Raw genomic sequence first — 25,329 nt, forward strand, 5'->3', positions numbered from 1 at the left:
AGATTAGTATATATGGGTGAGGCATAGAGGAGAGTAGAGATTAAATGGGTGTGAGTGACAGTTATTCTAGCTGCAGGAGAGAGGAAGGTATTGATCCTGTAGAGAGAACCTAGTTTTCTATTGACAGTTTTTAGAGTATTGTTGATATGGGTGTCAAAGTTAAGGTTGTTATCTATGGTGATGCCTAGTAGTTTTATAGTTGGATCTGGGGATATGAGAGTACCATTATTGGATGTGACTGTGAAATCTATAGGGGGGACTTACAAGTAGGGGTAAAAAGGAGGAGCTTTGTTTTTTAGGGTTCAGAAGGAGACAGCACTGTGTAAACCATTGTTCAACTGTGTTAACACCTTTTGGGTAAGGGAGTGAAGTTCAGGTGCTAATGTGGCTGAGCATATAAGTGTGGATTCATCTGCATATTGAATGCAAGTAGCTTGGGGGATTTCTAGGTGAAGGTCATTAATAAATATAGAAAACAGGAGAGGTCCTAATATGGACCCTTGTTAGACACCAAGGTTAATGGGCAGGTGAGTAGATAGCGTATTATGCCAAAGTACAGCCTGTTGTCTGTTATCAAAGTTGGACTGGAACCATGTTATAGCTAGTGCATCTAGTGACAGGGATTTGAAGATATTTATAAGTATCTGGTGATTTTCCATATGAATGCCTTAGACAGATCTATAAACAGTGCAGAGGAAAGCATATTGAGGTTACGGTTTTTGTTGATACCGTCAGTAAAGGAAAGTAGGGCAGTAGTAGTGTTGTGGGAAGGTCTGAAACCATGTTGACAGCTGGACAGTAAATTGTTTTGGATTAGTTGGTCTAGCAATTGCTTGTGGATACATTTTCCATGATCTTTGCTAAGGGAGAAAGTAGAGCTATGGGACAGTAATTGGAGAATTCAGTAGAGTTCCCACCCTTATGTAGGGGGATAATATGGGAGACTTTCCAGATTTTTGGGATGTGTCCTTCACTGATGGTTCTATTGATGAGAATGGAAATGGGATAGGCAGTGGACTTGGTTGCTGTCTGTAGATATTCAGCAGGTAGTTGGTCGGCTGAAGGAGAGCATGGTTTCAGTTTTAGGAGAAGGGTAAGAATATATGTTGTTGGGATAGGTAGGAAGAGAAATAGAGGAGGTGGGATAGTGTTAAAGTTAAGTTTTGAGTTGATAACTGACTGGTAAGAGTTTGAATGGCTTCAGTGAAAAAGGTATTAAAGGCATTGGTAGTCTGCTTGGGATTCTCCTGGTCTGTGCCTTGTGGGTTTGGTGTGATGGATTGCCCTGGGTGTAGTAATTGGTTAATACTTGCCCAGAACTTTTGTGGTTTGTTATGGTGAGTCTGCTGGAATTGTAGGTAGTAGTTTCTTTTGTCAGACATGATAGCTTTTTAGTGTTACTTCTCAGTTGTCTGAAGTTTTGTTGGTCTACAGGGTTTTTACTTAAATGATATTTATTCCAGGATTTATTTCTGAGATGGATTTTCTGCTTGGTTTCTTTTGAGAGCCATGGGACAGATTTAATTCTCATTCTGATAGAGCAGGTTGGTGCATGGTGGTCTAGTATGGTTAGGAATTTAGAATTAAAGTAATTAACAGCTTCCTCTAGTGGGAGTTTTTTTAAGGGAGACCAGTTACAAGCTCTTAGTTCATATTGGAAGAAATCGGGGTTAAAGCTTTTCCTGGTTCTGATAGTCCTATAAACGGTTGGAATGGGTAGATTGGTTTTAAGTCTGATTATATAGGTAAGTTAGTGATCACTTATGTCATCGAGGAGGGTTCCAATTTTATAAGTTTGGGCATGGTTATTTATGAGAATCCAATCTAAGGTACTTTCCTTCTTATTAGGCTTGTTTATCCTGGTAAGGGAGGTAATCATTTGAGTAAATCCAAACAGGTTTATATGGGTGGTAGGGTGGCTACTACTACAGCTCTACCAATCAATGTTAAAATCACCTAGGATTATGGTTTCTTGGGGTAAGTTCTGAGATAACCAACATAGGATGTATTCTGTGATGGCACTGTTATTACCAGGAGGAAGTTAGATGCAGATACGATAAATGGATTTGAGTGTGTTGAGTTGAAGCTTGGTAATATGGATTTCAGTGTTAGTGTCTTGGTAGTTTAAAGTCATAGGGAGTAATCTGTAATCCAGATTTAAATAAGATAGCTATCCCACCTCCTGTTTTGGTTGCTCGGTCAAGTCGTAAGATATTATAACTGGGTGGGATGACTTCTTTGTCTTTAGGTACAGGTTTTAGCCAAGTTTCTGTTAGACAAAGAATGTCAAAGGAGTAGACTTCTAAGAAGGCATGTAGTTGTGCAACTTTGTTATTTCTGCTACTTACATTGAGGTGTGCTAATAAGAGTGAGTTTGGTGTTTTGGTAAGTGAATGAATATTAGAAGGGGTGGGGTTGAGGAGTTTAGTAGTGTCAGTTGTTGGGCCTAGGTTTGGGTGAATGTCTCCATCTTTTAAAGATAGGAGTAGTATTTGTAGTCTAGGATTTGGGAATCTGGTATATGGATGTAGATATTTTCTGAAACTGGAAGAATTATATTTAATGTGGGCTGTTCTATGGTATTTTGCTAGTAGATAGCTGGGTAGGGATGTTATGTTAAATGGTTAGTGAAGATAGGTAGAGAAGGAGATGTAGTTAGCTTACTGGGGTAGTGAAGGTGTGGGTATAATGGGTGTTCATAGGAGGTTAGGAAGTAGGCTAATATTAAAGGAGTTAGAAGTGCGAGTGTGAGTAACATATGTAACAGGGTTGGGGTTGGTAATTTATACATTTTGAAGGGTGATGTGTGTGTGTGTGTGTGTGTGTGTATAATATATATATATATGTGTGTGTGTGTGTGTGTGTGTGTGTGTGTGTGTGTGTGTGTGCATCTGATGAAGTTCCTGTGTTTTGGAACGAAAGGCCAAAGCTGTGGTGAAGAATAAACATTTGCCTGGAACGTTTGGTGCAGCATTTTTTTATTTTCAAGTTTACATAGTACGCTGTTTTGTGGTTTATTTTATCCATTTTTTTAATACTCTGAAACTGTTTATATATTTCACTGCATGGTAAAGATTTTCTATCTATATTTATTTTAAATGTTTATTCTCTCAGAACAGGAAAGCATCCAGAAACACCAAAGTAGGCCAGTAAGAAACACTGAGCCTGGTAAGTAATGTCTTGATCTGCTGAATAGGAATTTACGTCCAGTTTTGCAGTTTATTTCATGCACCTGTATGAGCATTGATCTGGTTATGAATTGTGTACTTTACTGACATTTAAAGCAACAGTTATGTCTATGCCTTAAAATACATAATCCCTTACTTGCCTGAAAATTGATTTATAGTTTTTTTGCAGTGTTGAGTATTCATTTTGGCTTTAATTTGTACAGTTCTGATTACTTGCAAGTTATAGATTTAACCCATAAAGGCTTTGCAGGATTGTCCTGAATTTGCTGCCTTTAGAGACCCAATATTAAGTTGTGGTTGAGGAAAATGTTCATCTTTAACCTGGTCATTCTTTTAAACATGAACCAAACTGAACTGCTTTAATTATAATTATGGTCAACAAGTAAAAATCTGCAGATATTAACAGAAGGTGTTACAGTAGTAGGGTTTCCATATATGGTGATGTCTCTGGGTTTACAAACAGTGAGGAATGGTCAGGGAGGAGATAAAATATGTGTCTAAAGTCTAGTAATCAAACCTTTGAGAACTGGATCTACTTTTGCCTCCATGAGGCAAGTAAATTCCCCTATTACAACTTCCTACAACATTTAGAATGGCTTTTTTTTCTGTTCCAGAATTTGAACTGTCGACCATTTACTATAACCAAGATATCTCTTTGTGTCTATATGTAATATAGATAGAAAACATGTGTGTGTGTGTGTGTGTGTGTGTGTGTGTGTGTGTGTGTGTGTGTGTGTGTGTGTGTGTGTGTGTGTGTGTGTGTGTGTGTGTGTGTGTGTGTGTGTGTGTGTGTGTGTGTGTGTGTGTGTGTAAATATAAGTATAAATATATAATACATACACACGCACGTATTACACACAGATGTATATTAAGGACTGAACTCCTAACCAGCATGCGAGACAAACAGATGTTATTGTTGCTTTTTAACTTCAGGAAACTACTTTAGGTTAAGCCTGAAATGACGATGTACACCCAACTAGACTACAAATGGTCTGTCAAGGTTAACTGCCTAGTAATAACTTATGAACCAACATACAAAAGACCGTCTTCCCCGTAGTTTCTGTTCCCATCAAAAAGGATGATGAATAGAATGATTCAAGGAAAATTCTTACTCCACTTTCATGACAAAACATGAGCTGGTACTACAGGACACCTGATCAGTGTCAAAGACAGTATAAGGTTTCCCACCCATAAGGGCTAGAATATACAAGATCTCACAAGCAGAGGTGATATCCACAAGAAAAACCTTCTTTCAGGAAACAAATTTTAGTGCCACTTGATCTGTCATAACTGAACAGGGGATTGGCAAGCCCATAAATCATGAATTCAAATCCAGCAGATAGTATCAAATCTTCAAGGGCTGGTAGAGATGCAGAATGCCATAAGGATTAAAGTCTGAGCCTGTTTTAACAGTTTCACAAAGATGGTTTGGCCTTTCTGTGGATACACTTTATAACTATAAAGATGTGGCCTGCCATAACCACATTAAGACTCAGTTGTTCTTCTGTATTGTCTCTGCAGGTCAGTTCAGTCTCAGAAAATGTCCCCTTCAAAGGTAGCCCCAGACAGCAGTCAGGAATGAAAGCTTTGCGTCACTGGGGCTATCCTCTTGGAAACTCATCTGCATTACCAGTTGGGTGAAGACTGTTGTATGATAAGTGCCTTCTTTATTCAGCAATATATTTTTTTTTAATGGGGTACTGAATCTGCCATGAAAAAGAGGAAGAGACAGTGGGGGTGCAAGGTGGGGGCTTACCATTCCTGCAGCAAAGTTATTTCTGAAGGTCAGCTAAATAAAACCTCTTCCTTAAATTGATCATTGAGGGTAGATTGCCCACGTTCCTCCTTGAGGGAGGATAGCCTAAAGTGGCAACCTTTTGCAGATACATGTCTGAGCCTGCTACCCTAACCCTTTTTTAAAATTACAGTGGACCACATGGTATCCCACTGAAGAGAAATTCTTTACCATTCCCACATTCAGACCAAACTCTAGGAAGAGGGAATGCTTTCCTTTCCTTGAGCCACTAAGAAAGATTAGAGTGTGGACAGAAGATCAATCATCAAAGGATCTAAGCCTCAGCATGACAAAGGATAATACTCTTTCTTGCCCATCTTGTTCCATGGTGTAGATTCCCTGTATACTGGCAAGATGGCTAAGTGCTGTGGATCCTGGGTCCTTGGATTTACTGAGAAGATCATGTAGGAATCTGCAACAAGAGTGCACAGAAAAGATCTCACTCCATTAAGCTGAGTGCATACAGACACCACCCACTTTCTTGGGATTTGAAAGATAAGAGTGTGGGTTCATCTGTCTGCATATATGACATCTTTGTCAATGGCCCCCTGGGAGAACATATGTTTCCTCTTTCTCATTCCTGAGATACACATTAAAGAGATTTTTGACTGAAAAAAAATTCAGGCCAGCCTTCAGGCCTTAGAGAATTTCATGCATCTCAGTATTCATATGAAAAAGTGGCCATCTGGTGGGAAGCTGTAGGGAAGAAGAACTGTATCTGTGTCGGAGATGATGGTCTGTGACTCTTTATAGAAACTATGCAGAAAGGAAGTGTTCCACACCAGCTCCAGCAAGGATGTGCTCATGCATGGACAATGTGCATGTGGTCAAGTGTTCAGCAAGCAGCACCAAGTGATGTCAGTAGGGAATCTGGCGCTTGAAGCATGCCTACCAAAGGTGGTAAGAGATCTTGATAAGTCTGCGTTGATCCTTGTGCTGCCATCATACCAGAACCCTGTGGGCACATTCATGGGGAGAGGTCCTACCAGACTTCAAGCACATCTGAAATTTATGGCCAGAAATATGACCCTTTGTTGGGAAGCCCTGTTAGGCACTCCTCAATGCTGTCAGCTCCTGCTGGATCTGGGAGGAAGAGTGTGTGCTCCTGACTGCAAGCATCAAGCTATGGCTAAGTGCCTCTTGGGACCACTGCAAAGGATATGGCTCACTGTGGTCTTGGTGTAGACAAGCAGTCAGGGAAGGGTGGTGCCTGTATCCTAGGATACATATTCCAAAGTGGAAGCAAGGGGTGCACCGCTTCTGGGCTTCATATTGTCCACCAAAGCAAAACACAGGTGCAAATATAAGTTCTGTCTAATCAAGATCAATGTCATGAGTGAGTCAACAGAGCAATTTCTGAAATGGGTTTATTTTGAAGGGGTGTCACTGAGGCTGAGGCTAGAACTTTTTCAGACTAATGCTTCAAAGTCCTGTACTCTCTGTGGGACTTTGTCAGCTCTCCACATGCTGAGTACTTTCAACTGTACTGTGAAGAGAGGGGCGGGCGGGTCAGCACTTTCTCTCTCCAGAATCTTTTTTTTGAATTTATTTGCATGCTGTTAGGGTATTCTTCATCTCATGCATAGTGGCATGTCAGCATTATGTTGTCATTGTTAGTAATGTCAACATTTGTGTATTTTGATCATTTTAAGTATACCCATATGTGTGTGTGTGTGTGTGTGTGTGTGTGTGTGTGTGTGTGTGTGTGTGTGTGTGTGTGTGTGTGTGTGTGTGTGCTTGTGTATGTATGTATGTCTATAGATATACATGCATACACATACTACAGGTATATAATGGACAATAATCAGAAGGAATTTTACTTTATACTGGCATCAAAGCTTCTTGAAGCATTCAGTTTGTCCATGTTAAGCATGCATTTTCTTTTAAGTAGCTGCACTCTTGATATCAACAGAGGAACACACAGGAAGAGGGGTAAACCCAGTCCTTTAATTTCTTCCCTGTCATCTCACCAGCAGAGAACTTGCCTCAGAGATGCAAGTTATTGTAGTCAGTCTTAGATCCTCAGAATAGTGAATCTGTTTGAATTGAGTTATAATATTAAAAACTTTATTTCAAGCTAGAATATAAGTTTGTGATTTGTTTTGCTGAGAGAAGGAGTACCTGGATAAAGACTGTTAGGTTTGTCAAAAATTCAGTTTGCCCTGCAAATGAGCCAAGACATTATGGAAGAGGCTTTGTGATGGAAGAAACTTGCTGAGAATTAACTACATCATCATTTGCATAAAAGGAAAATGATTATACAGGCAAAGAGAAAGACACAGGGAAATCTTAAGTAAAAACCTGCTCTGGAAAGACTGGCTTTGTTAGAGTTTTTAGCTGAATATAGAACAGAAGTTGCAGGGCATATAAAATATTGCATGGTAACTTTAAGAATCAGCCAGAGGAGGTTAGAAAAGATTGGGAAGAGAGACTGGAAAAACAGTTTACAAGAGGACAATGGGAGGACATGTGTTTGGCTCCCAAGTATGCAACAAAGCCTTGAAGGTTTAGGATCTTAGCTTGGAAGTTTTTGCATGGATATTTTTAAACCCCAAGCCGACATCAAAGAATTTTTTCTCAAGTATGTAGAAAATGCTGAGAGAGATGTTACTGGGTACATATGTTTTGGGAGTAAAATGAATTGGCACATTTTAAAAATTCCTTACATAGTACTCTGGCAGAGATTATTAGGTGTGCAAATGATTATAACTAAAGAAATGATTCTTTTGAGCTGGCACATATCTGAATTGCCTATTCGCAGCAAGGTCTTACTAAGTTTAATTCTGTTGGTTGCCAAAAAGCAATTGCTAGAAAAATGGAAATCAAAGTCTAAACCACCTGTGTTTGAAAAAGAGGTAAAAGATGGATTTTTAGGAAAGGGAAGGAGAAAACTATATGTAAATAAATGGAAATTGTGGGAACAGTATATGCAGAATAATGATGAGGACTGAGATTTATGGGGAGACAGGAATTCAGCAATTTATGTAATGGTGGACAGATAATAGTTACAAAGAAAGAGAAGAAAATATTTGTGATGTATAATGTATGTAAAGGGAAAATGTCAATATAGTTTGTTTTCTTTCCTGTTAAGCTGTGTTTGCCTGTGTCTTAAATAATAATTTAATAAAGGTATTAAAAAAAAAAATGCATAGTCAGTCATTTTCAGAAAACCACTTTAAATACATAATAAAAAAAAAGATTGTGGTTGCATACTCGGTCACTATTTTCAGAGACTTGTTTTAAACATAATACAAATGCTGTTAACTTTATAGCTTCAGGTGGGTTGTCTTCCCTATTCATCTGCCTAGTGACCGCTCAATTAAGGGCTTGACATAATTGCCTTTTGACAGCAGGCTCATGACATATAGGAGTACAGTATTATCTAAGCACAAGTCATTGTTAGGACATCTTACTATCACACACAAGGAGAAATGTGTATGTCTCCTGGTACTTCGAGTTATGAAGCCTGATCTTTCATTCATTCAGTCTTAGATCCAGGCAGTTGAATGTTGTCATGCTTTAACTGGTTGTGAGACTAGCAGGAAGGATCTTTGTCACTGGGCCTGCTTTGATGGGATCCATGGCAAGATTATCAGGAAGAGTTTTCTGTAATATCTTTAACAAAGACTTTGAACCCTTGTCAACAGGACTTCACCTGGTTAGGTTGGTGGTGTGTTAGGGGATAAGAGGTGTGGGATCTTCTGTTTATGTTCAAGCCTCAGTTCATCAAGCATAGTTTTAGGAACTGACCAAAGCCCTTTGAGATGAATAAATCCAGAGACTGAAGTGAATATGGTTGTATATTCCCCAAATATTCCATGATCCACTCGCTGAGCATGGATAAAGAAGGGTCAGAAAAGCTTTGAGTACTTCTGCAACAGGAGTCTGAAATTGTGTAGGTGAGTACTCTGACTACTTTGGATGATAATATTGTATCGCTTGTATCTTTATATTTACAAATTCTACTAGTACTCCTCTGTCTTCCTACTCTTTCTGAGTAGTTTCATTGAAAAAAACTTTACCTGCCTTACCTTTCACATGCTTGGTAGTCTTCCAGTTTTTGCTTTCCTTAAACACTTACATGTGGCGTGCTATCTCTTTTTGATCTGAATCTCACTGGCTGTTTACTTCTTACTTTGTCAACATTTCTGCGCTAGTTTACACTTTTGTGGAGTTTTAAAAGTATGCAGCATATTATAATGTTTGTCGTATTTTATTAGATTGCTTTTAATGATACACATTATTACAGCTTAATTTAGGAGCCATATAAGGCCATATTTCTAATAAATACCCTGTTGCTGTAAGCTGTAGGATATTTAATAAAATATAGACCTATGCTAGACCATATAAGAACATTTTGAAGAAAATTGGACATCCACTGATAATTAAGAATGCAGAATCATGCGGTGATCTAAACTTTACACCGACAGCTTAACTAATGCCCACTGTCTCTTGGCAGTCAAAGTACAGTGATGCCATTTAATTACTTTTCAACTTTAAGACTGCAGTAGAGGCAATTTAAAATGTTTTACTGTTTATTTATTTGTAATTTAACAGTACTTTGCATTGTCTATAAACTGTATTTTCTTAATACTGTTTGTAAGCAGGTAACTGTTAATTAGGGGCGTTAAAAGGGTTGTCAACCTCTTGCAAACAATATTATAAAAATTACAGTTTGTAGCTGTTGTTGACTGTGGATATGCTTAAATTGAGAAGCATCAGATATATGTTCTTCAAATGACATTTACACACACAATATGGATTGACCAGCATTGCAGCAGTCACTCCTCTCTCTATCAGAGCATCGCAAAAAGGGAATATCTTTCTTCCATCTACAGAATTACCCACTTAACATTTTTTTTTTTGGGGGGGGGGGTACTTTGCCCACAAGCATTTCTGAACTGCTAGCTGCTCGTATTAATTTTATAAGCTACAGATAACTTCATGATGGATATTGTTAAAGTTCAAAGCTGTTTTCTAGAAGCTTGCATTTTGCTCACGTACTTCTTACCAGACAAAGATAATTTTGCTTAAATATAGTTGGTGTATGGCCTAATAGTATTACATTAACAAAGGAGCTGTACTTCCTACCAACGTGACAGTATATTAAAAATAATTATTAATACTGTTATTGTTACTTATTAAAATGCATTTAACACATAAATGGAAAACTGTTATACTGTACTAAATTTTTATAATCTTCAAGACCTTTTCCCCAGCTGAAATATCATTAAGCATGTAAATTTGAAATCTTCACCCTGTAGTAAATGGATGCTTTGGTTACATTTTTAGTCATTGTGTCATAGACTTGAAATTCTAAATTCCTGTAATCTATATTTGCTGAGGCATTTTAGTGCATTCCAATTTGTAATTTGTCCTACACTTTTGCTTTACGTATTTATTTTTTGTCATTTCTCGTAGTGAACTTGCCATTTGCATTGTAATGGCAGCAAGTTCAAATATGTTTGAATTTTTGGCTAAACAGTGGTAGAAATTGTAGTTTACTAGTTCTAAGAAGACTCCATTTAGTCAGTCAATTGGCTATTTTAGGGCACATTTCAGATGTAGTGTTAAAGTTATACTATTTTTTTGTTGCAACATATACAACATGAATCTAGCTGGGGTCGGGGGGGGGGGGTAGTGCTTTCTCAACCTGGTTAGCAATTAGCACTACAGACTTCTTCAAAAATTAGTTACGAGGTTGTGGCATGGATATCCATTGACATATTTTCTAAGTATTACATCCTGGATGCCCAGTTTAGAAGTAGAACAAAGTTTACTTTGGTTGCCCAGGAGAGTATTCTGTAAATCATCTACACATTTCTGGGTACTAAGGGTACGCATAGCCTTCAGCTGCTCCTAATTTTGTAGAATGTCCCTGATTTTGCCTCATACTTTTTGCCCTGTTTCTTGTAAAATGTTTGATTTTTTGTAACTCATTGAGGATTATAGTTAGCCAGTCAGTCAGTAATTCCAGACATTAAAGTTTAATTCGTCTTCTCTTTCAGAAAATGCATGTTGATGCAAAACCTGTTGTTCTTTTAAATGAAGTAGAACGCTATTTTAAAAAAATTGTCACTTTGGCTCTGATTCTTGAGAAAGAAGTTGAGAGATATACTGCTTGGTACTCTCCATGTCATATTATGAATTCAGCAGTGATCCTTATTGATGAATATGAAAGAGTTACTCAGATGTTAAAAATAATAAGATTGTTACTACATGACAAGTTCCCTTTCTCCTTCCCCTGATCTGGTGCACATAATACCTCTGGCAGTCTATATATATATATATATATATATATATATATATATATATATATATATAGTAAGTTTTATATCAGTTGCAGATTTTTGAAGTACTAACTCTTTTCAAAGTACACATTTTTGTATAACATTTCTCTTTACCATTTTGTGAACAAAAAATAAATAAAAACAGAATAGGGTACATGATGCATTCTGCTTCATAGATGTGCTTCCTTTAAAGACCTAGGCTTGAGAATGCACATACAAATATCCCTAGGACATCCAGTGGCTAGAAAAACAATCAAGCCAGGTCACTGATATCAACCTGCAGCCAACACCCAATCATGTTATAAATGCCCACAGCACTGATCATATGACTTCAGCATCTAATGTTCTGCTACATATACTCACACAATTGTGTCAGTAGTTTTAAATATTCTTCCACAGTCTACACCATGTTTTTCCTTACCTTTTGCCATGACCTCACAAATACATAAGCCTTTCTTCATGCATTAAATACATTAAAGTTACTGTTTTGCTATTTGCTCATACTCCCATGCATTTTCTTCCTGTCCTGTGGGCTAATATTAACTTACCCCTCTTACTTCTGTTCTACAAACTAAAAACTTTTACTGTCTAACCCTGCTTAAGTTAAAATCACATTCAAATCACTAATTGTTTCTTGTTGGTTGAAACACAAGTTTGTTTTTTTTCTTAGAGTCTGATTGAATTGCAGCTTTCTGCCATGGAAAGCTCTGCATCCTAAGTATGCTCTATCCTTATATCTCAATATTGAAGTCATTATAAATAAAATAATAAAATGGATACATAATATTTATGCATTATATGTAATATGATTTTGTTTTTCTTTAGTAAATAGGTTCTTGATCATTAGAAATGATTTGTAATAAACATAGACCCAGTTATAGACTGTACTGATTTGTTCCTTTCACACTTCTGTCTTTCTCCAGTCCCACAACTTGATGCTTCTGCCCTTGGACTGTATGGTTTTGCTCAACCATTATTACACTCCTGTAATCCTATTGGAAGAGTAAGGACTAAGCGGCAGTCAGAGCCATCATACTGTAGCTGGTGAAGTTTTTTTTTTCTTTTAATGCCCTAATGTTCCCTGCTCTGTTGTGTGCAGTGTTATCAGTGCCCAGATTCATAAACAAATACCTTCTATGCATCCACTTTGTACTGTTTCTGGACACGTAGTAGAGTACTCTACTTGTTTCCCCATTTGTTCTCAGCCTGGAGTTGAGTGCACAACATCCCTACATTGAATGAGGGCCCAACATCTCTCCCCATGCCATCAGGTCAACAAGTCACTAATTATATATATTAGATAAAATCCAAACTTCACTGCCCTTTGTCAGTAGTGTTCATTGATAACTGCTTCACAAGTGAAATATGACAAGTTTTGCTTTGTGATGGAATTCACCATCAGTTGTAGTTCTGTACTATTTCCTAGATTGTTCTACACAGTGTCCTCTTTCTGTAGCCATTTCTGGTTGATGTCTCGGTTTGTAAGTGAACTCCCCTAATCAGCTGTGCAGCTTTACATGATACCCTTTCACTTGTTTAACAAGTAGTCACCCACCCATGTTTGATTGCTGCTGTACTTGAGTACTAAAGCAGTTATTTAACTATATGTAAAGAGATTATCTCTTGTGAAAGACAGCAAAATGCCTTACAAAGTCAGATGAATTAATTATATTGGGTCTGAGATAAGTCTTGGGTATCGCTAAGCTACTTGGGTATATGTTGTTTTACTACAGTCCTCACACACTTGGTCTGTGATGCTATACTACTAACCTGTATACAAGGATTATCCCTCAGCACAACTGCAGACCATCAGTGGACCCCAGGAAATGCAGACCAATAAGACTGATTAGACTCGTATCCAAAGTCGTGAAAAGAATTACCATGGAAATGATTGCTAAGGACATAGAAAACCTTCAGACTCTGGATCCAACTCAGTTTGGTTTTGTCATGGGTAGATTATGCCTACTCAACTTGGTGGACTTCTTTGAGAAGGTCACCAAGGCAATGAATGAGGGCAGAATGGTGCATACTGTCTACCTTGACCTGACCAAACCATTTGATACAATATCCCATTCAGGCATTGTAAATAAATTCATGGAATTAGGCATAAACCTGTATTCTACATGTTGGATAGCCAGCAGGCTCTCTCAGAGGGACCAGGGAGTTAGGATAAGGGAAACCATCTCCAGAAATAGGCCAGTCACTAGAAAAGTCCCGCAGGATTCTGTGATGGATCCACTTATTTTTGGCATCTACTTCTTGGAAGTCAAGGCCAATGTCAAGGGCCTCTGGCCGATCAAGTTTGAAGCTGACTGCAAACTAAGAGCAGTCATAGAATCCTCCCAAGATGATAACATCCTACAGGAATGGCAAACATGGAAAATGACTGGTGCTAAAGCCACAGCTTAAAGCTCAATGCCAAGAAATACATAATAGTACCTTCTGGGGAGTCAGCTACCCTAGGAAATTACTTCATTGATTGCACACCTCTAAGGGTAGAACCAGTAGTCAGGGATTTGGGAATGTATAATAACCTGGTTTTCAACTGGCATGTGTCTAAGGTAGTAAGGAAATCCTTCTATTTTGCTCAACTTAAAAGCAAGGGCATGCCATATAGGTCTAAGAAAGTCATTGTTCCACCATATTTGCCCCTTATCAGGCCTATCACTGAGGTGATCTATGCCTGGCATACAAGGCATCCTTAGATCCCACCCCATGGACCTTTTATATAGCCACAAAAAGAATAGCATCAGAATTACTTGGTCTAGGGATTTAAACTTTGCTTGTGACATAAATAGGACATGCTAGCGGGACAAACATGTTGTCTCAGAGAATTTGCCTTCTCTGGAACAGGCTTCACATCCATGTAAAGCAGAGCTCTTCCCTAACCCTATCCAAAAGAAACCTGGACCAGTGGATGGGAAATTGGAAATGCACTCCGAGTCTGGCACCAGTGTCTCTAATGGACAGAGGCAGCCTGTAAATCTTGACATAGCTTACATATGTCCCTTAAAATAACCTCTAAGGCACATAAACTTATGGAATACATTTGGGATACTTGGCTAGGCTTATAAAGGCCCCAGTGATCACTAGCCTAGTATATACCTATGAACCTCTGAATTACACTGATACATTTATTTTAGCATTTTTTCCTGTGAGACAATAGTCAAGCTGAACTGAAAATTTAGGACAATGAAATTTACTCCTAGTACAAAGATAAGGTCATTTTTGAAATATGTTCAGTTTGGGCAAAAGATGAACAAATATTTTCAAGGAAACACCAGAAGAGTATTTTTTTGTTTTGGTGCTAGAGATGATTATTGTCTTTGCAATGCAGCCAATCAGTAATCAGGTGTGAAGGTTTAGTAATGCAGTAGCCAGAGGGACAAAGAACTGAAAAGGGCTTGTTTTAGAAAACACATTTTTCTGTGGAGTAAGCTATCAGTGGTAGTGCATTTTTGATTGTCTGCTTATGTATAGGGCATTTGGTAAAATGAGGGTACAAATGATACAAATGACACTTTCTGTTGCATAAAATATTAATATTTAACCACAAAGTCATGAAAAGGCCCAGAAACTCAGCGGTGTTTCGCTTGATAGTACCAGAAATACTGTTAACACATTATCAGAACACTGTCTACTGTCTTAAAACACAGCACTGTACTTTTTTATCTCCTACCTGCTGCTGATTTCATGCTCCTTCATCACCAGTTCTTGTGACATGACATTACAAAACTAAACTATGTATTCTAAGTTAATATATTCAAAGTTTTCTGAAAATGTTGTGTTAGTACCTAACCCTGTTGTTGAGGTTTGGTCTCTCTATCAATTCATCGAAAAATAATTAATCAAATGGCATTTTCAGTGCAATTCATCAAACTGTTCATACTGAGTTCGCTGTACAGTGGAGGATCAGGAAATTTGCCCTTTCCCCACTCTAGTGTGATCTTGAAGTTGGTATATGTAATTAGCGAGGGGTATAAGGGGCACAGTCCCCCACATGAGGGGAATTTTATGAATGGCATTCTTGATGAAATGCCATTCATTAAAGTGACGGTTCGATAAAGTGATATAGACCCTTTGAGGTCACTTTAACAGTCATACATCCCCCCCACCCCTCAGGAAGTGTGTATATAGTTTTGCTGTAATGTTTCACTCTTGCATTTCTTTGTATAAAAATTGTACTGTTTTGCTATTCTATGAATAAGGAAGTGTTACAGTGCTAAGTCCCATTGAAGACCAAATGGGGATCAATAAACTGAAGAGGCTCATAGTAGTGTTGTTATGTATGAGTCTCGTGCACCAGTCAGAGTTATATACATGATCATTAAATAAACCCCAAAAATGGATGCTTACCCTCAAATGTTTGTTAAAAATTCATGAAAATTAACACCGTTTATAGAAGATCCTTTCTGGTAAAGTTTTGTATATCATTGTGACAGGCATGTATCATATTCCTAGTGAGTCACTTCATCTTTTACTTTTGTTCTATATCCTTCTGCCTTTCGTTATCTCCCAGGATTCTTACAGACCATGTATTCCCCTTTTGCAGAATCATTATCAGTTTTTCCTTAACCTAGAAGATTCTGTTCTGGTGGCATATAGCAAACAACTAATCCTTAGATGTTTTTTTTAGTAATATATTTTTCTTGCATAACTGCTTACTCCATCTGGTTTATTGGAGTACTTCTAAGTCATATTGAACTGGAAAGTTAAATTACCAGAACCAAAGATTCATTTCAAACTAGAGTGAAGGCTTTGTTATACAGGCTGTTAATAAGTGTCATGAAGAAATTGCTTAACGTATTATGTACGTTCATAACCCCTGACCTTAACCCTAACACTAGTAATTACATGGTACAACTCAGCCATAAGATTGTGTTTTATCCCAGTCTAAGGCCTGCACTTTCATGTTAGCTTTTTAATCTGTATCCACTAAACATAAAGCTAATTTTGAAAAGAAAGTTGCCAAGGATGCCAAGGATAACCATAAGGCCTTCTATGGCTACGTCAAAAACTTAAATGGCAACACTCAGGTCTGTTCTGAGCTAGTACAACATGGAATAAAATACACTGACCCTTCTGACATTGCCAACATCTTGGCTGACAGGTTCAGTGCAAATTCCCCCCCACCTCCCTCACCACCTACAGGGCCTATTACCATTCCAGGGGATTGTGTATGTCCAGTTATTACTGATACGTTGGTTAACAAGGCTCTATCTAAAGCTAAAAACACTGCCTCCATGGGACTAGATGGTGTCCCAGGCTGTGTCATACGTGAGCTCCAAAAGGAATTAACCCCGCATCTTAATACACTGTTCCGTCTCAGCCTCTCCACAGGATATGTGCCCATAGAATGGCGCACGGCAACAGTGGTCCCACTACACAAGGGTGGGGCCACAACTGACCCTGGGAACTACCGACCAATAAGCCTGACCAGTCTGATCTGTAAGGCTATGGAGCGAATCATTATGGAACTCATAAATGGAGAGATTGGGAACCTCCAGTCGCTGGACCCCACACAGTTCGGCTTCGTCAAGGGCAGATCATGCCTCCTGAACCTGGTGGATTTCTTTGAGACAGTTACTCAGGCTATAGATAAGGGAAAGGAGGTACACACGGCTTACCTTGACCTTGCTAAAGCATTTGACATCATTCCCCATTCAGGTATTATTGATAAGCTCACCAGCCTGGGCATAAACCCTTACGTCACAAGATGGATCGCAAACTGGCTCTTAGACAGATCCCATAAAGTAAGAGTAGCGGGATCTATGTCCGAATCCAGACCAGTAACGAGTGGTGTGCCTCAGGGCTTTGTCCTGGGGCCCCTCCTGTTTGGCATATACTTCTCAGAAGTACAGGCAAGCACGGAAGGACTGTGGCTGACTAAGTTTGCGGACGACTGCAAACTGGGTGCTATAATAAAGTCTCCGGCCGACATGGAGATCCTCCAGAAGGGCCTAAATGAGACTGATGCATGGTGTCAAAGCCATGGTCTCAAGCTAAATGCAAAAAAATGCGTAGTAATCCCCTTTGGAAAAAACAGAGTACCCGCAAACTACAACATAGGAGGTAATCCCCTGAAATCTGAAGAAGAAATAAGGGATCTAGGGACCCAAGTAGATAGTCAGCTTTCCTTTGATAACCATGTTGCCAAAGTGGTTAGAAAATCCTTCTATGTGACCCATCTGATCACGAAAGGATTTGCATCAAGATCTAAGGATGTAATGGTGCCCCTGTACTCTTCCCTCATCAGACCCATTATTGAGTACAATGCACCAATTGGAATGTACCTGGCTAGACATCTCCAGCAGCTGGAGAGACCACAGAGGTACCTAACCAAGAGGATTACTGGCCTCAAACAGTTGCCCTATGCAGCATGATTGAAAAAACTAAGACTGATGTTCATCATGTTTCACTGTTGCAGTCATGACTGTAGGGTTCTCCCCTGCCGGCAGGCAGTCCTCGGTCGGCCAGAATCCCAAAGTCTGGGTCCGGCATCGGCTGTTCAGCCATGCTCTCTGACGTCAGAGCGCCAGGAGTACAAAGCTGACAGCCGACGCCATGTTCTCCAGTCTTTCTTGCCGTGCGGTGCTAGCAGTTCGCAAGTGCCGGTCGGCTGACTCCTGACAATCTTTTTTGAACAAACTTCAGTCCGAAGACTTTCTTCTCCTACTCAAAGCTAAGTACCCCGTTGGGGAAACTTTTTTCTTGCTCCAGTCCGATGTCAGAAAAAGTTAATAATTTTATTTCATGTGGAAAGCAAATACCTCGTAAGGATTTTCATTCTTACTGTATTCCTTGCTTAGGCCCTGACCACGACGTAGCTAGTTGTCGGTTTTGTGCTAGATTCAATCAACGTACAATTAAACGAAGGTACGATTTTGCATTTCATTACTTTGGTGGGCGTTTTAATTACAAAATGTCGTCAGATACGGTTCCGGCTACCGGAGTTCACAAACGACGCAAGGACAAAGACAGGCCTCCGAGGTCCAAATCTGATGATATTGTACAAGTAGAGCCAGCTTCAGGTTCAGCCGTCGTCAGTGAGGCACTTTTGCAGCCCCTGTCGTCAGCCATTTCGGAACCGATGGCCGAAACGGACTCCCACGAGGAGCCAACTAGGCCTTTGAATATTTCTGTTGCAGGACCTTCGGACAATGCTCCTTCAGATGGGTCCGGAGCCGCTGTGCAGGTACCGGCTTCCGAAGGGGTTTTCAGGCCTACTCAGCTTCTAATAAAGGCAAAGCCAAAGACTCCTTCCAAGCCAAAGACTGCAACACAGGCCTCTTCTGATCCGGCTCCCAAGTCACAGAAACAGTTACTTAAAATGGCAGAGGACTTACTTACTATGATTAGGGGTTCACATCCCCCTCCAGATAAAAGGCCAAGGCAGGAAGTTTATTATGACTCCTCTGATCAGGCTTCTGTTTCTTCAGTTTCTTCTTCTGACCAGGAATATTCTTTCCCTCCTTATGAGGATTCTGATGCTGAGGAATCCATACCTTCAGCTTCTCCCCCTGAGGATTTCTCTTTTGGGGAAACTTTGCATGAAATGAGGGAACATTTCCACTGGAAAGGACAGGAGTATTCAGAATCTAAGAAAAGACTAAGGGATTTTCTTCTTCTTCCCCAACATAGACCCCTGGCTATTCCTCCTATTTTGGATATTGTGGATGATGCTTTTTCAAAAGCTAACTTAACCCCTGATTCTTTTCCTCCAGCTCCTGTTAAGCCTGACAGGTATTACAGGGTTCCTGATTCCCACCAGTTTTTATACAAGAACCCTACTGCTGACCCTGAAACCATTTCTCAGGGTCCTAAGGGAGTTAAGGCCGCTTCTGCTAAAAACCCCATTCCCACTGAGAAGGATTCCAGATCTTTACAAAGATGGGGCAAAAAAGTGTACACTTCTGCTACTTTATCTATTAGGGCTTTAAACTGTCAGTTTCATATGCTGAAATACCAGCAATTTCTCCTGTCTGTTTTAAAACAAAAGCTAACTTCCATTTCCGCCTGTGCATATGATAAGGAATTACATGACTTAATGCATGCAACTGAACAAGTTGGGAAGCATGGTTTACACTGTGGATTTGATGCCTTGGAGGCTTCTTGTAGGGCTGCTGCCTCTGGCACAGTAATTAGAAGGCATGCATGGTTAAAGAAACAAAATTTGCCAGATCAAGTAAAAGCTAAATTATTGGATGCTCCTGTTCAGCATAATGTTTTGTTTGGATCTAAAGCTGAAGAGGTGATTAAAAAGATGGAGGACAAGGCAAACTCCATACAAACAGTTAAAGATTTCTTACAAGTACAGCCACCCAGATTTAGTAGGAATTGGCCTACAAAAAATTGGTCCTTTCCCAATTCAGACAGGCCTCAGAGGGGTAGATACAGACGCTCACGAGGAAGGCCTCAAACACAAGCCTCTTATAGACCAAGACAGTGGACTGCTTCCACCCCTAGGGGAGGAGAGGACAGGTCGCAAGCTCACAGGAAACAGACTCAATGACTCCCTCTGTTGGGCTGCAGGAACTTCTTGCCTGGAAGCCCCTCTCAGAGGAAAACTTTCCCTTTTTCACCTAAATTGGACTCATATAACCCAAGACAAGTGGGTTCTGGATGTGGTTTCAAGAGGTTACAAATTCCATTTTCATACCCTACCAAGGCCAAGCGGATGGCCGGATCTTCCAAAACATCAATGGACAGAGGCCTTAAACCAGGTGGAAGCTCTTTTGGCTATGAAAGCCATAGAACTAGTTCCACTTTCAGAGATGGGACAAGGCTTTTACTCAAGGCTCTTTCTAGTCCCCAGGAAGCAAAATTCATGGAGACCCATTCTGGATCTGTCAGTCTTGAACACTTTTCTAGAGATACCAAAATTCAAGATGCTAACTCTATAGCAGCTACTTCCAATGCTGACCAAAAATGCATGGATGGTAACTTTGGATTTAAAGGAGGCATATTTACACATTCCCATCAGGCAGGAACGCAGAAAATACCTCAGGTTCAAGGCCGGATCGAGGCACTTTCAATTCTCTGCACTGCCCTTTGGATTGTCTACTGCACCCAGGGTCTTCACCAAGTGCCTGGCTCCAGTAGTAGCTTATTGCAGACTCAAGGGAATTCAAATTTACCCTTATCTGGATGACTGTCTTATTCAGGCAGACAGCAAGGAGGTCTTACTCCAGCATCTACAGTTTGTTCAGAATCTCCTCAAGTTCCTGGGATTCATTGTAAACATAAAAAAAGTCAAATTTGACACCCTCACAACAGATAATTTTTCTGGGCGCTTCTCTAAACACAACAACCCAGATGGCATTTCTGACACACGAAAAACAATTACAGCTGGCTTCAACTTTCAAAACCTTGGCAACGTTAACTCAGCTATCTGCAAGGAGATTCCTGCAGGCTTTGGGTTACATGGCCTCCTGCATCCTTCTCGTACCATATGCAAGACTACATATGAGGAAAATACAGTGGTACCTAAAAAGTGTATGGTCGCAGCATTGCCACAGTTTAGACATACTGATCTCCGTCCTGCCTTGTCTTCAAAAGGAATTCATTTGGTGGTCCAAGGCAAGTACTCTAAACAAAGGAAAACCCTTCTGTCTGCCTCTGGCCACTCAGATACTAACCACGGATGCCTCAGATTATGCATGGGGAGCCCATTTTCAGGGCAACTGTCTGCAAGGCCTTTGGACAAAGGATCAGAAGCACCTGCATATCAATTTAAAGGAAATGTTAGCCGTTCAGAAAGCTCTTTTGGCCTTCAGGAATCTTCTACAACCAGGACAACTACTGATACAGACAGACAACACCACAGTTATGTGGTACATAAACAAGCAAGGGGGATCTCATTCCTACCCCCTTTGCAGACTAGCCATGGATCTATGGAACACAGTTCTAGCTTGCAATCTGGACCTTCAAGCTCAGTTTCTACCAGGGAAGCAAAACTTCCTGGCAGACAGTCTGAGCAGTAACCTTTTGGACCCACACGAGTGGATGCCGGACACCGAAATAGTCAGGATGATAACAACAGTCTGGGGATGTCCTCACATATACCTCTTTGCATCCCACCTCAATCATCAACTACAGATTTTTTTGCACCAGGACTTTCCACGAACAAGCTTGGAAAGTGGATGCTCTATCATTCAGTTGGAGAAACCTCTCGGGATATGCCTTTCCGCCTCTTCCTCTTCTTCCACGGGTATTATTAAAGATCAAACAGGACAAGCCCAAGATGATAATCTTGCTGGCCCCAAATTGGCCTCGACAGTTTTGGTACCCAACTCTGAAAAACCTATGTCTGGAGCCCCCTTGGGTTTTACCACAGACTCCGAACCTTCTGTCCCAGCACCAGGGTCAGGTTCTACACTCCCATGTCAGAACTCTCAGCCTGGCGGCCTGGTTAATCCAGGATCTTTGATTCATTCTCTCCTACCCAAGCAGGTTATGGATGTCATTTTAGAAGCCAGACGTCCTAGCACTAGAAAATCTTATGCAGGAAAATGGAAAAGATTTTGTTCCTGGATGCAGGCTCAGGATTCTGATCCTCTTCTTCCTAACATTCCTTTGATTTTACTTTACCTGACAGATCTCCTACATAAGGGTCTCTCTTTCTCTTCCATTAGGATACATGCCTTTGCTATTTCCGCTCATTATAATACAGACCCTCCAATCTTTTCCCACCAGCTCATGAGACAGTTTCTCAGAGGAGCTAAGAACTTAAGACCTCCTAGATCTCCTCCCATTCCTGCTTGGGATCTCAACTATGTTTTGGAAAAGCTCACCTTACCTCCTTTTGAGCCTGCTGCCTCTTCTGACATCAAGTTTTTATCTTGGAAAACAGCCATCCTGTTAGCTCTGACCACTGCCAGGAGAGTTTCAGAGTTGCAAGCTCTCATTGCTGTGGACCCTTATATTATTTTTCATCAAGACAGGGTGCCTTTAAGGACTAATCCTACTTTCATGCCTAAGGTGGTTTCCAAAGTGGCTTTAAATCAAACTATTCACTTACCAACTTTTTTCCCCACTCCTCAAAATAAAGGGGAAAGGATGTTACGTTCCTTGGATGTACACAGACAACTACTTTTTACCTGGACAGAACCAAGGACATCAGAAAATCAGAGCAATTGTTTGTTTCTTATGCTTCAAGTTCCCAAGGTAAAGTCATTTCAAAACAGACGACATCTAAATGGATTGCTCATGGTATCAGATTTTGTTATTCACACCATGGAAAGCAAATCCCAGGGAGTATAAGGACTCACTCTACCAGAGCTGCTGCCACTTCAGCTGCCTTCCTCAGGGGAGTTCCTACCAAAGACATTTTGGAAGCTGCAACTTGGAGTTCAGTGCATACTTTTTCAAAGCACTACAATCTACCTCTCTATTCTAAGTCTAGAGCAGGCTTTGCTTCTTCAGTTTTGTAGGGCCTTTTAGCCGCCCCATCTTCTTTATGACCACCTCCCTTTCATTCTGCTTTGGGATTCTACCCTACAGTCATGACTGCAACAGTGAAACACGATGAACATAGTACAGTTGTGTACACTTACCATAAATGTAGATGTTCGAGTGTCTTCACTGTTGCAGTCTGGGTTTCCCTCCCTCCTGTCCCCTCTTATTTTTACTTTTGTGTGGTCCTTTTTTTCACCATTCTTAAGGATATGGGACCTTACTCATTTTGGGACTCCTGACATCTGGGGCAAGAAAAACTGGAGAACATGGCGTCGGCTGTCAGCTTTGTACTCCTGGTGCTCTGACGTCAGAGAGCATGGCTGAACAGCCGACGCCGGACCCAGACTTTGGGATTCTGGCCGACTGAGGACTGCCTGCCGGCAGGGGAGAACCCTACAGTCATGACTGCAACAGTGAAGACACTCGAACATCTACATTTATGGTAAGTGTACACAACTGTACTATCTCTGTTGCATACCGCTTTCTCAGAGGCGATCTCTGTCTAACGTACAGAGCCATGTCCAACCCAGAATTGTTGAATATGCTCCATCTTAGCAAAACCAAATCTACTTGAGCTACACGCTCTAGGGATATAAACCTCAACACAGCAATGAATAGATCATGCTGGAGGGATAGATTCCCTTCGCAGAGACTTCCCTTACTATGGAACAGGTCCCGATCTACATAAGACAGAGCCCCTCACTATCACTCTTCAAGAGGAACCTTGATGAGTGGATGGATAACAGAAAGTTCACACCAGGGATCACACCAATAGCACTACTAGATAGGGGCCAAGGGTACTAGCTGCTAGTACAAGGGTCTAGGGAACTACTAAAGGGGCGGTGAATACCGCACAACGTGGCTGGGCTAATATATGCCTTCAGACAGATAGCCCAGTACCAACCTATGAGCCTATATTCATGCATTCATTCATTCTTTCTTGACCAGTTTATTAGTCTCACTAGCCCTGTCTGTGCCCTCTTTTCAGGGGAGACCGCAGGTGGTATTCATACTAAGTAGGTAAAATTTGGACTGGTCACCTGTGAACCTCTACTGCCCTTTTTATTTTAAGTGCCATAAGATTTTTAACCCCCCCCCCCCCCTTGAACTGCTACTAACTCAAGCAGATGGAACATCGATTTAATGTCTCATCTGAAGGATTTGTCTTTTTTTTTCACAAGTTCCATGTTTATATAGGAGTTGTAAAAAATCTCCCTGTGGAAAACATCATGTAGGTAAATTGTAGACATTTTCAGTTTGGTATTCATAGGTCTTCATACCTGTAGTAGTTCCTCATTACTCCACATTCTGTATTATCTGGCAAGTCTGCTTAAATTAGGTGAAGCTTATTCATCTGTTTCTACAAAATTTATCTTAACCACAGTTGTAAACACTGGAAGAGTGAAGGAAGATGGTGATACAGAAGAATAGGAAGGTGTGGAAGCCTGAGTCAGACATACCGTCTCTTTTAAATTAGATATTTTAAATCAAGTAAAACGTACAAGCAGCTGTTTATATCACAAAATCACAGGAATGAAGTTTACTATTAAGCTGACTGTAAGCTAAACTACTTGGCTGACCATGTCAAAAACCAAGTAGTTGTTGCAAATATATAGTAAATTAATGGGTAATTCTCTAGTAGTTAGTAATTTGTGTAAATGTAATAATGAGCAGAGAGAAAGGAAGGAGAATTGTGAGATGAGAATGGAGTAGAAATTCTGTACAAATCCAGCAGACTAACGTATACATTAACTGTCTACACCTTTCACAAAAGTAGGTACCAGCTTGTTTGGCACAGAAGGATAAAGCCCAAGCTATGACTCTGGTGACCTGATTTGATTAGTGGCTTAAGCACTTATTAGATATGACATGGAGGGAGGAGTGGAATGCTTTGGCATCGCCTACTTGTCTGTCTTCTTGGGGGGAAAAGGGGGTGTTAGAGACACACAGGAGTGGACAGGTCATTCTTGTTGCTTATGTAGAGATCATGGCAAAGGTATACCTGCTGGGCTGTGCTTATTCAGAACTAGTAGGAATTGCCACCTTAATAAGGAGGGCAGAGGCACTCTCATATGTCCATATCTTATTGTGTAACAATAACCTCCCAAGAATGATCCGGTACTTAGGGGATAGGGCTTCCACAACCAACCAACCCATATTCCTGCTCTTGTGGTTCTGGTGACTGTAGCCGTGCTCTCTTAGGGTAAACAACCCTAACTCAGCTATGTGCATATTTTCAAGATAGGTAGCCAATATTACAGAGTTAAGTAAAACCATTTAATTAAAGCTTTCTTGATACATATCATTAGTGTAATAATAGGGAATGTGGAAAACAATAGGTTGCCTTTAGTAAGCAAAGTTCGGGTCATACCTCTGAAGTGTACCTCATTACGAGGAACGTACCTCATTTAGGGTCTTAAAAAGTTCATGTTCCTCGAAGTTCCACATTGAAAGGGTTTAACACATTCAATGTTAGAAATTTATAAGTGAAATCCATGGTAAATAGAAAAAAATCATATTAATTTGCTAAAAGATCTTCTCTGTAAGTAAAAACCACCATATTTTAACCATCATATGACCTTCTTAGCTGAAGTTGTTA

The 25,329-nt window shown here is 40.2% G+C and overlaps 1 protein-coding gene across 1 annotated transcript in view; it reads left to right on the forward strand.

Moving 5' to 3' along the window:
• CPLANE1 (ciliogenesis and planar polarity effector 1) overlaps positions 1-25,329 on the forward strand; it is a 4,248,669-nt gene that overhangs the window by 3,873,904 nt on the left and 349,436 nt on the right. The window contains exon 44 of the mRNA XM_044076333.1: positions 3,115-3,168. Within this exon, the coding sequence (XP_043932268.1) occupies positions 3,115-3,168 (54 nt within the window). The remainder of the gene's footprint in view (positions 1-3,114; positions 3,169-25,329) is intronic.

The sequence above is a fragment of the Protopterus annectens genome, chromosome 1.part0 (assembly GCF_019279795.1).
Source record: "Protopterus annectens isolate FY-2018-M chromosome 1.part0, PAN1.0, whole genome shotgun sequence".
In the NCBI taxonomy this organism is placed as follows: domain Eukaryota; kingdom Metazoa; phylum Chordata; order Ceratodontiformes; family Protopteridae; genus Protopterus; species Protopterus annectens.